The sequence below is a fragment of the Balaenoptera musculus genome, chromosome 2 (genome assembly GCF_009873245.2).
Source record: "Balaenoptera musculus isolate JJ_BM4_2016_0621 chromosome 2, mBalMus1.pri.v3, whole genome shotgun sequence".
Lineage (NCBI taxonomy): Eukaryota > Metazoa > Chordata > Mammalia > Artiodactyla > Balaenopteridae > Balaenoptera > Balaenoptera musculus.
The window spans coordinates 83,821,786-83,834,391 of NC_045786.1; the positions used below are offsets into that span (position 1 = coordinate 83,821,786).

Consider the following 12,606-nt stretch of genomic DNA (forward strand, 5'->3'; position numbering starts at 1 on the left):
CATGCCTCCCTGATGATTAGCTTCTTCTACTTGATCAATTCTGCTTTGTCCAGGCAGGGGAATTACACAAACAACAAAGTGGTCGTTTACTAGGAATGCTGTAAGCTTCAGCACAGCTTTAAAGTTGATGGACAGAAGCATCTCTGAAGCACATTAGTAATTTGGTTTAAAAGAAAAAGCTAAATATTAAAAAGTGGGCATAGCCCAAAGTTACTGTAGGCATTTTCAAAGCATTTGAGAATGTTTTAGAAGTTATCTATAGTCCAGGTACAGCATAAACCTCTTTCTCTTTAACATACAGCCCATGGGACATAAAGAGACCCTCTCTGCACTTATGAAAGCAGTTCTTATGGGTCAGTTCCATTTCTCATTTGAAAGGAAAACTCCTGCACCTGGGCAAGCCTTTCCTGGTAACAGAAGCCAAAGGCAATGTTTGGATCTACCCTTAAATTAGAGACTGTTGGAAGTTCTAGAAACAAAAACCCCATTTGTTCCAGAAATAGCACTATTTAAAGAGTGCCTGGCACACAGTAGGTCCTCAAATTATATTTGGTGAGTGAATGAATGAATGAACGAAAGGATGGATGAGGAGGTAACTTGGTGGTGTCTCTCTTTGTATTTTGACTTCAGAGGCACCAGAAACTGTTCAGCCAGGTGCCACAGCCCAGCCTGCCAGCTCACATTCTTTGCCACACATTAAGCAGCAGCTGCGGAATGAAGACTGCTACCACGGCAAGCTGAGCAGGAAAGCAGCAGAGAGCCTCTTGGTAAAGGATGGGGACTTTTTGGTTCGAGAGAGTGCAACATCTCCTGGCCAATATGTGCTGAGTGGGCTACAGGGAGGCCAGGCAAAACATCTTCTCCTGGTGGATCCCGAAGGCAAGGTATTATTGACCCCCATTAGAGTTTCACAGGATCTTGTGATTCAGGTTACTCTGAATGATAGGTCTAAAGCCTGATACTGAAGAGTGTTTAAGGTTAAGGGTTTACTTTTTCTTGAACCCTCCAGCTAGAGCAGGAAGTGGTAAATAGAGGCTAATGGAGGGGTTTGAGTGGGAGCCACCCTAGAGGATCACTTAGAGGACAGCCTCTTTCTGCCCTTCTCAGTGCAATTCAGTGACTTAAATGAATACCTCCTACATGGAAGTACAGGGATTCGTAGTTAACTATTGATCAGTATCACATACAGAGTCCTTGCTCTCAGGGTGCTTATAATTTCATAAGACAGATGCTTAAATAATTAAGGATGAATAACATAAGAATGGTTCAACCAAAGCATTATGGTGTTTCTCAGGATAGAAGGGGGTGCTCCAGTTGAGGCAAACTGAAAAGGCTTCTTGCAGGGTCTGACATGTAAGACAAACCTTGAAAGAGGGCAAAAATTTTAAAGGGAGACATTTGGAGCATAGGGAAGGAATCACATGAGCAAACAGAGCAGTAGAATGGTATTAAATCAAATAAAAGAGGTATGGCTAGAGCAGAGGATACCTGTAGACAGAAATGATCCTGGACAAAAAACAATTATCAAAATAGTAATAGTAAGTTCTTCTCTATAAATAATTACTTTAAATGTAAATGGATTAAACTTCCCAAACAAAGGACACAGAATAACTGGATGGAGAGCTAAATGGACAAGATCCAACTATATGTATGTTATTTATAGGAGGCTCACTTTAGATTTAAGGACACACATAGGCTGAAAGTGAAAGGATGGAAAAAGATATTACATGCAAATAATAACCAAAAGAGAGCAGAGGTGGTCATTCTTTTATGACGCAAAATATTTATAAGAATATATATGATAGAATGTATCAAAAAAGTAACATGGCAAAAAGGTTGCTTGCAAATTTGGATTGGGTGACAGTGTTTACCATTTTCCTAACTGGGAATGACAGTTGCTTTAAAAAGGTAATGGGGGGGACCTTAAAGATGGCAGAGGAGTAAGACGTGGACATCACCTTCCTTCCCACAAATACATCAAAAATACGTCTACATGTGGAACAACTCCTACAGAACACCTACTGAATGCTGGCAGAAGACCTCAGACTTCCCAAAAGCAAGAAACTCCCCATGTACCTGGGTAGGGCAAAAGAAAAAAGAAAAATCAGAGACAAAAGAATAGGGACGGGACCTGCACCTCTGGGAGGGAGCTGTGAAGGAGGAAAAGTTTCCACACACTAGGAAGCCCCTTCACTGGAGGAGACGGGGGGTGGGTCGGGGGGAAGCTTCGGAGCCATGGAGGAGAGCACAGCAACAGGGGTGTAGAGGGCAAAGTGGAGAGATTCCTGCACAGAGGATCCGTGCTGACCAGCACTCACCAGCCTGAGAGGCTTGTCTGCTCACCCACTGGGGCAGGCGGGGGCTGGGAGCTGAGGCTCGGGCTTTGGAGGTCAGATCCCAGGGAGAGGACTGGGGTTGGCTGAGTGAACACAACCTGAAGGGGGCTAGTGTGCCACAGCTAGCCAGGAGGGAGTCCAGGAAAAAGTCTGGAACGCCTAAGAGGCAAGAGACCATTGTTTTGGGGTTCGCGACGAGAGGGGATTCAGAGCACCGCCTAAACGAGCTCTGGAGATGGGCAGGAGACACGGCTATCAGCAGGGACACCAGAGACGGGCATGGAACGCTAAGGCTGCTGCTGCGGCCACCAAGAAGCCTGTGTGCAAGCACAGGTCACTATCCACACCTCCCCTCCTGGGAGCCTCTGCAGCCCGCCACTACCAGGGTCCCATGATCCAGGGACAACTTCCCCAGGAGAACACATGGTGTGCCTCAGGCTTTTGCAACGTCATGCTGGCCTCTGCCGCCGCAGGCTCGCCCCGCATTCCGTACCCCTCCCTCCGCCCGGCCTGAGTGAGCCAGAGGCCCCTAATTAGCCACTCCTTTAACTGCCTTCTGTCTGGGTGAAGAGCAGAAACCAGAGGGCGACCTACATGAAGAGGTCGGGCCAAATACACAGCTGAGCCCAGGAGCTGTGCGAACAAAGAAGAGAAAGGGAAATCTCTCCCAGCAGCCTCAGGAGCAGCGGATTAAATCTCCACAATCAGCTTCATGTACCCTGCATCTGTGGAATACCTGAATAGACAATGAATCATCCCAAAATTGAGGCGGTGGACTTTGGGAGCAACTGTAGACTTGGGGTTTGCTTTCTGCACCTAATTTGTTTCTGGTTTTATGTTTATCTTAGTTTGGTATTTAGAGCGTATTATCATTGGTAGATTTGTTTATTGATTTAGTGGTTCTCTTCCTTTTTTTAAAAATATATATATATATTTTTTTTTTTTTTTCCTTATTCTCTTTTTGTGAGTGTGAATGTTTATTCTTCTTTGTGTGATTTTGTCCGTATAGGTTTGCTTTTACCATTTCTCCTAGGATTCTGTCTGTCCATTTTTTTTTTTTTAGTGTAGTTTTTAGCACTTGTTATCATTGGTGGATTTGTTTATTAGCTTGGTTGCTCTCTTCTTTCTTTTTTTAAAATTTATTTTTATTTTTTTAATTACTTTTTAGTTTTTTTATTTTAATAATATTTATTTTTTATTTTAAAAATTTTATTTATTTATTTTTTTTCTTTCTTTTTTCTCTTTTCTTCTCAGCCTTGTGGCTGACAGGGTCTTGGTGCTCTGGCCAGGTATCAAGCCTGAGCCTCTGAGGTGGGGGAGCCAAGTTCAGGACATTGGTCCACCAGAGACCTCCTGGCCCCACGTAATATCAATCGGCGAGAGCTCTCCCAGAGCTCTCCGTCTCAAAGCTGAGACCCAGCTCCACTGAATGACCAGCAAGCTCCAGTGCTGGACACCACATGCCAAACAACTAGCAAGACAGGAACACAACTCCACCCATTAGCAGAGAGACTGCCTAAAATCATACTACATTCACAGACACCCCAAAACACACCACCGGACGCGGTCCTGCCCACCAGAAAGACAAGATCCAGCCTCATCCACCAGAACACAGGCACCAGTTTCCTCCACCAGAAAGCCTACACAACCCACTGAACCAGCCTTACCTACTGGGGGCAGACACCAAAAACGGGAACTACGACCCTGCAGTCTGCAAAAAGGAGACCCCAAACACAGTAACTTAAGCAAAATGAGAAGACAGAGAAATGCACAGCAGATGAAGGAGCAAGGTAAAAACCCACCAGACCAAACAAATGAAGAGGAAATAGGCAACCTACCTGAAAAAGAATTCAGAGTAATGATAGTAAAAGTAAAGATGATCCAAAATCTTGGAAATAGAATGGAGAAACTATAAGAAAGGTTAAACAAGGACTTAGAAGAACTAAAGAGCAAACAAACAATGATGAACAACACAATAAATGAAATTAACGATTCTCTAGAAGGAATCAATAGCAGAATAACTGAGGCAGATGAACAGATAAATGACCTGGAAGACAAAATAGTGCAAATAACTACCGCAGAGCAGAATAAAGAAAAAAGAATGAAACGAATTGAGAACAGTCTCAGAGACCTCTGGGACAACATTAAATGCACCAACATTTGAATTATAGGGGTCCTAGAAGAAGAGAAAAAGAAAGGGACTAAGAAAATATTTGAAGAGATTATAGTTGAAAACTTCCCTAATATGGGAAAGGAAATAGTCAATCAAGTCCAGGAAGCACAGAGAGTCCCATACAGGATAAATCCAAGGAGAAACACGCCAAGACACATATTAATCAAACTATCAAAAATTAAATACAAAGAAAAAATATTAAAAGCAGCAAGGGAAAAACAACAAATAACATACAAGGGAATCCCCATAAGGTTAACAGCTGATCTTTCAGCAGAAACTCTGCAAGCCAGAAGGGAGTGGCAGGACATGTTTAAAGTGATGAAAGGGAAAAACCTACAACCAAGATTACTCTACCCAGCAAGGATCTCATTCAGATTCAATGGAGAAATTAAAACCTTTACAGACAAGCAAAAGCTAAGGGAGTTCAGCACCACCAAACCAGCTTTACAACAGATGCTAAAGGAACTTCTCTAGGCAGGAAACACAAGAGAAGGAAAAGACCTACAATAACGAACCCAAAACAATTAAGAAAATGGTGATAGGAACATACATATTGATAATTACCTTAAATGTAAATGAATTAAATGCTCCAACCAGAAGACATAGACTGGCTGAATGGATACAAAGACAATACCTCTATATTTGCTGTCTACAAGAGACCCACTTCAGACCTAGGGACACATACAGACTGAAAGTGAGGGTATGGAAAAAGATATTCCATGCAAATGGAAATCATAAGAAAGCTGGAGTAGCATTTCTCCTATCAAACAAAATAGACTTTAAAATAAAGACTATTACAAGAGACAAAGAAGGACACTACATAATGATCAAGGGATCAATCCAAGATAAAGATATAACAATTGTAAATATTTATGCACCCAACATAGGAGCACCTCAATACATAAGGCAAATGCTAACAGCCATAAAAGGGGAAATTGACAGTAACACAGTCATAGTAGGGGACTCTAACACCCCACTTTCATCAATGGGCAGTTCACCCAAAATGAAAATAAATAAGGAAACACAAGTTTTAAATGATATATTAAACAAGATGGACTTAATTGATATTTATAGGTCATTCCATCCAAAAACAACAGAATACGCTTTCTTCTCAAGTGCTCATGGAACATTCTCCAGGATAGATCATATCTTGGATCACAAATCAAGCCTTGGTAAATTTAAGAAAATTGAAACCGTATCAGGTATCTTCTACGACCACAACGCTATGAGACTAGATATCAATTACAGGAAAAAAATCTGTAAAAAATGCAAACACATGGAGGCTAAACAATACGCTACTAAATAACCAAGAGATCACTGAAGAAATCAAAGAGGAAATCAAAAAATACCTAGAAACAAATGACAGTGAAAACGCAATGACCCAAAACCTATGGGATGCAGCAAAAGCAGTTCTAAGAGGGAATTTTATAGCAATACAACCTACCTCAAGGAAAAAGAAACATCTCAAGTAAACAACCTAATCTTACACCTAAAGTAATTAGAGAAAGAAGAACAAAAAAAACCCCAAAGTTAGCAGAAGGAAAGAAATCATACAGATCAGATCAGAAATAAATGAAAAGGAAATGAAGGAAATGATAGCAAAGATCAGTAAAACTAAAAGCTGGTTCTTTGAGAAGATAAGCAAAATGGATAAACCATTAGCCAGACTCATCAAGAAAAAAAGGAAGAACACTCAAATCAATAGAATTAGAAATGAAAAAGGAGAAGTAACAACTGACACTGGAGAAATACAAAGCATCATGAGAGATTACTACAAGCAACTCTATGCCAATAAAATGGACAACCTGGAAGAAATGGACAAATTCTTAGAAAAGCACAACTTTCTGAGACTGAACCAGGAAGAAATAGAAAATATAAACAGACCAATCAGAAGCACTGAAATTGAGACTGTGATTAAAAACCTTCCAACAAACAAAAGCCCAGGACCAGATGGCTTCACAGGTGAATTCTATCAAACATTTAGAGAAGAGCTAACACCTATCCTTCTCAAACTCTTCCAAAATATAGCAGAGGGAGGAACACCTCCAAACTCATTCTACGAGGCCACCATCACCCTGATACCAAAACCAGACAAAGATGTCACAGAAGAAGAAAACTACAGACCAATATCACTGATGAACATAGATGTAAAAATCCTCAACAAAATACTAGCAAACAGAATCCAACAGCACATTAAAAGGATCATACACCATGATCAAGTGGGGTTTATCCCAGGAATGCAAGGACTCTTCAATATGCACATATCAGTCAATGTGATAAACCATATTAACAAATTGAAGGATAAAAACCATATGATCATCTCAATAGATGCAGCAAAAGCTTTTGACAAAATTCAACCCCCATTTATGATACAAACCTTCCAGAGAGTAGGCATAGGGGGAACTTATCTCAACATAATAAAGGCATACATGACAAACCGACAGCCAACATCATTCTCAATGGTGAAAAACTGAAACCATTTCCTCTAAGATCAGGAACAAGACAAGGTTGCCCACTCTCACCACTATTATTCAACAGAGTTTTGGAAGTTTTAGCCACAGCAATCAGAGAAGAAAAAGAAATAAAAGGAATCCAAATCAGAAAAAGAAGAAGTAAAACTGTCACTGTTTGCAGATGACATGATACTATACATAGAGAATCCTAAAGATGCTACCAGAAAACCACTAGACCTAATCAATGAATTAGGTAGAGTAGCAGGATACAAAATTAATGCACAGAAATCTCTTGCATCCCTATACACTAATGATGAAAAATTTGGAAGAGAAATTAAGGAAACACTCCCATTTACCATTGCAACAAAAAGAATAAAATACCTAGGAATAAACCTACCTAGGGAGACAAAAGACCTGTATGCAGAAAATATAAGACACTGATGAAAGAAATTAAAGATGATAGAAACAGATGGAGAGGTATACCATGTTCTTGGATTGGAAGAATCAACATCGTGAAAATGACTATACTAGTGAAAGCAATCTACGGATTCACAGAAATCTCTGTCAAACTACCAATGGCATTTTTCACAGAACTAGAACAAAAAATTTCACAATTTGTATGGAAACACAAAAGACCCCGAATAGCCAAAGCAATCTTGAGAACGAAAAATGGAGCCTGAGGAATCAGGTTCCTTGACTTCAGACTATACTACAAAGTTACAGTAATCAAGACAGTATGGTACTGGCACAAAAACAGAAATATAGATCAATGGAAGAGGATAGAAAGCCCAGAGGTAAACCCACGCACATATGGTCACCTTATCTTTGATAAAGGAGGCAAGAATATACAATGGAGAAAAGACAGTCTCTTCAATAAGTGGTGCTGGGAAAACTGGACAGCTACATGTAAAAGAATGAAATTAGAACACTCCCTAACACCATACACAAAAATAAACTCAAAATGGATTAAAGACCTAAATGTAAGGCCAGACACTATAAAACTCTTAGAGGAACACATAGGCAGAACACTCTGTGACATAAATCACAGCAAGATCGTCTCTGACTCACCTCCTAGAGAAATGGAAATAAAAACAAAAATAAACAAATGGGACCTAATGAAACTTAAAAGCTTTTGCACAGCAAAGGAAACCATAAACAAGACGGAAAGACAACCCTCAGAATGGGAGAAAATATTTGCAAATGAAGCAATTGACAAAGGATAATCTCCAAAATATACAAGCAGCTCATGCAGCTCAATATCAAAAAAAACAAGCAACCCAATCCAAAAATGGGCAGAAGACCTAAATAGACATTCTCCAAGGAAGATATACAGATTGCCAACAAACACATGTAAGGATGTTCAACATCACTAATCATTAGAGAAATGCAAATCAAAACTACAATGAGGTATCACCTCACACTGGTCAGAATGGCCATCATCAAAAAATCTACAAACAATAAATGCTGGAGATGGTGTGGAGAAAAGGGAACCCTCTTGCACTATTGGTGGGAATGTAAATGGATACAGCCACTATGGAGAACAGTATGGAGGCCTTAAAAACCTAAAAATAGAACTACCATACGACCCAGCAATTCTACTACTGGGCATATACCCTGAGAAAACCATAGTTCAAAAAGAGTCATGTACCACAGTATTCATTGGAGCTCTATTTACAGTAGCCAGGACATGGAAGCAATCTAAGTGTCCATCGACAGATGAATGGATGAGAGAAAGAAGATGTGACAGATATATACAATGGAATATTACTGAGCCATAAAAAGAAACGAAATTGAGTTATTTGTAGTGAGGTAGATGGACCTAGAGACTGTCATACAGAGTGAAGTAAGTCAGAAAGAGAAAAACAAATACCATATGATAGCACATATATATGGAATCTAAAAAAAAAAAAAATGTTTCCGAAGAACCTTGGACAGGAATAAAGATGCAGACGTAGAGAACGGACTTGAGGACATGGGGAGGGGGAAGGGTAAGCTGGGATGAAGTGAGAGAGTGGCATGGACATATATACACTACCAAATGTAAAATAGCTATTGGGAAGCAGGTGCATAGCACGGGGAGATCAGCTCGGTGCTTTGTGTCCACCTAGAGGGGTAGGATAGGGAGGGTGGCAGGGAGATGCAAGAGGAGGGAATATTGGGATATATGTGTATATATAGCTGATTCACTTTGTTATAAAGCAGAAACTAACACACCATTGTAAAGCAATTATACTCCAATAAAAGGTAACTGGGGGGACTTTCCTGGTGGTCCAGTGGTTAAGACTTTGCCTTCCAATGCAGGCGGGTGTGGGTTCGATCCCTGGTCAGAGAGCTAAGATTCCACATGCCTCGGGGCCAAAAAAAAAAAAAAAAAAAAAACCAGAAATATAAAACAGAAGCAATATTGTAACAAATTCAATAAAGACTTTAAAAATGGTCCGCATCAAACAAAAAAATCTTAAAAAAAATAAATTAAAAAAAAAGGTAATTGGGAATGAGAAAATTGTTTACTAAGGGATCCAGAATTGAAAAGTACCTTTACTTTTCTTTATTCAGCAGTTACCTCATTCAAGGATATGTCTGTTTTTACCCTATGATTGTTTATGCCTTTCAGGAGAACCATTATCATTTAACCTAAATACATTTGTATTTCCTTTTCAAGGTGAGGACCAAGGATCATGTATTTGATAATGTTGGCCACCTTATCAGATACCACATGGATAATAGTTTGCCAATCATCTCTTCTGGAAGCGAAGTAAGCCTTAAACAACCAGTGAGAAAAGATAATAATCCAGTACTTTTGCATTCCAACAAATGACAGTATGGAAGTGCCATCACACTGATACTTCAGGAAAGTCCATTTTGTATTAGGACACAAAGATAATTCACACTTGGTTTCTAGATAAATTAGAGCACAAACTGTGAAGTGTATCTTTCTGAGACCATCATGGACTAGGTCCTTTATAAAACAAAGAACTAACAAAAATTGATCTTCAGAAAGTGAAAATCAGAAAAGGGGAAGAGGATGGGTCCCTTTGAAAAGAAAGTATACATATGCACGGATGTCACTTTTTAAGGCCATATTGCATTGATAACAAGCTAAAAAAAGCACAATTAAAATTTCACGTGCTGAAGACAACTTGAATGAACTGCTGGGGCAGTGGTATGTGCCTTTCAACTTGATAATTTGGGGACATTTTCATATTGGGGAGATTAGTTCTAAATGTCTTCATATTCTATAACTATAGAACCATTTGCCAAAAAAGTTTTTCCTTGTTATAAAAATAAGAAGCCATTTGCTTAATAGTTATTGACTTTATTACATTTTCTGTTTGGTAACACTTTCACCTCAGTGTTAAAATAAATTTGACATTGAATTTGGACTCTGTCTATACCAGTGGAATCAAATCAAGGGCCGCTGAAAGCAATGGTCAGTTTCATTGGCCTGTCCCATTTGCTGTTTAAAGGGTTGGAGCCCAGATTCTTTGGCCTAGTATTTCTCAGTCTTTGCTATTTGGACTGTTTGTATGCAACATATGACAAACTAAAGAAGCCAAATCTATGTCATTTCTGATTTCATTGTATTTCTCCCTCCTTCCCTCTCCCCCTCATCCTTCGTCCCCAAAAAAGAGCTCATGAGTGCATGGATTTAAAAGATGGCAAACAAACCAGTGTTCATGTTCAATCTCCAAATTGGTTCCATTCTTATTTAAAGCACCGAATTTATTTTAAAGTATGGGGAAATATCCCCTTGATTGGTGGTGACTCATAGGCCCTCATCTACATGTATCCTTAGCACCTTTTCTAGATATGACCAGACAAAATGTACCAGGGAGAAAACACTGAATGAAACAATTGGAAAGGTTTGACACATGCAGGCACACTTGGTAAACCAATGATGTAATGAAGCGTTGTGTAGGGAAAAGCGCTGGACTGGGTCTCAGTGTGACCTTGAGCAACTTGCTGAACCTGTCTGGACTCCAGTTTCCTTGTCTATAAAATGAGGGAGCTGGGCTAGGTGAATTCATAGGTCCATTTCAGCCCTAACATAATTTATAAAAGGCAAATTTTTCATTTATTAGGGGTCAGTGTTGATAACCAGTCTGTATAATTAAGCTGGAAACTGCAGCTTTTTCCTTTAGTCTGTGTCTGTACTCATTGAGATCATCATTCAGATAGCAGAGATCTGGAGCCTTTCAGTCAAAAACATTGAAACTTTGGAAAAACATAAGTGATGGTAGTAGAAGTAGATTTGGTTATTTTGAGTGGCAGAAAACAGCTTCAGTCTCAGTCCTCTACCTGCATTTGCATACAGAGATATGGCCATTATTTTAGAGTTTTTTTTGTTTTGTTTTTGTTTTTTTATCTTGAGTTATCTGGACAATTGCCTTAATTCCACTTCACTTTGGATGTGTAGATACAACTTAATCTTTGTAATTGTGAAATGTTTGCTAAGTTTTAAGTAAAATATGAGAAACTTCTTTCGCATAGAAATCATCAGAAACCAAGCACACTGAACTCTTAATATTTTTATGTGAAGGTTTATGCTTTTATTTTACTTTTACTGCCATTGGCTTCTTAGATAGGTTTGTTTCCTTTTATACAACTAGGAAGCAATGTATTTTTCCTCAATTTTGCGTACACCGTAGTTCTTGATTATTTGTCCTCGTAAAGGGGATGAGCATGGGTATAAATCAGCGAAGTTTATGGGTGATCTAATTATCTTAACAGAGGCAGAGCAGGGCTGTGGTCTCATTCTGGTTGAGCAGAGTGATAACTGGGTGGCCAGAAGAAGTTCTTGATAGAAGCTGATGCAAAGAGTATAGCTGACACATAGATGGTCAGTGTTGACTGTAACGGTGTGGTAGTTGGACGAGCAAACGCCACACTTGCAACAACGGGCACAGTTAAAGGGAAACAGCAAAAGAAGTGTTTGCCTGCATGCTCTTTTAATGTCACATCCTTATCTTCATCTGTCTTAAGGTGGAAATCCATTTGCATATAAATACCTGTAAACAACTTTAAAAAAATAATAAATGATTATTGCTTTGTGACGACTGACAGTATATGTCTGATGTTTGGGATTTGGAAAATGTGTCGTTTGTAGGATGCATCAGGGTCCTGACAGGAAACAGATGGCTCACTTAAATTGGGTGACTAGAGGAGAGTTTGATAAAGGGACTATTGACAAAGGTGTGGGCGAAGTATGGGGAAGCCACAAGGGAGGATGCAGTGCTCTTCAGCCAGTGAAGGAGTAGGGGAGGGAGCAGTAACAGAATCTGGAGAGAGAGCTGTGTGAAAGGGCTGCCTTTTAGGAGCTGTGGCCTACAGAGGAGGCACTTAACCAGCCCTGGGGACTCCACTGGGAGGAGGCTAAGGGGCATTATACTCAGACGACAAAGGATAGCCTTTCAGCAAATGATGCTGGAGCAACGGTACATCTGTAGGCAAAAGAACGAACCTCACACTTTATGTAAACATTAGCTCAAATGGATTATGGACTTAAATGCGAAATGTAAAACTGTGATAACTTTTAGGAAAGAAAAACATAGAGGAAAGTCTTCAGGATATAAGGCAAGGCAAAGAGTCCTTAGACACGACCTGTTAAGGAAAAACTGGTATGTTGTACTTCATCAAAAGTACA

General features: G+C 39.7%; 1 protein-coding gene across 3 annotated transcripts in view; it reads left to right on the forward strand.

Moving 5' to 3' along the window:
• The window catches only part of SHC4 (SHC adaptor protein 4), a 130,018-nt gene extending 118,002 nt beyond the window's left edge, over nt 1-12,016 (forward strand). For 2 of the 3 annotated variants that reach the window (XM_036843630.1, XM_036843632.1), the window contains 2 exons: nt 631-884; nt 9,625-12,016. In XM_036843630.1, coding sequence (XP_036699525.1) covers nt 631-884; nt 9,625-9,780 — 410 coding nt within the window. In that variant the 3' untranslated portion in view covers nt 9,781-12,016. The remainder of the gene's footprint in view (nt 1-630; nt 885-9,624) is intronic. The other variant, XM_036843631.1, reaches the window with a different exon arrangement.
• The last annotated feature ends 590 nt before the right edge of the window (nt 12,017-12,606 follow it).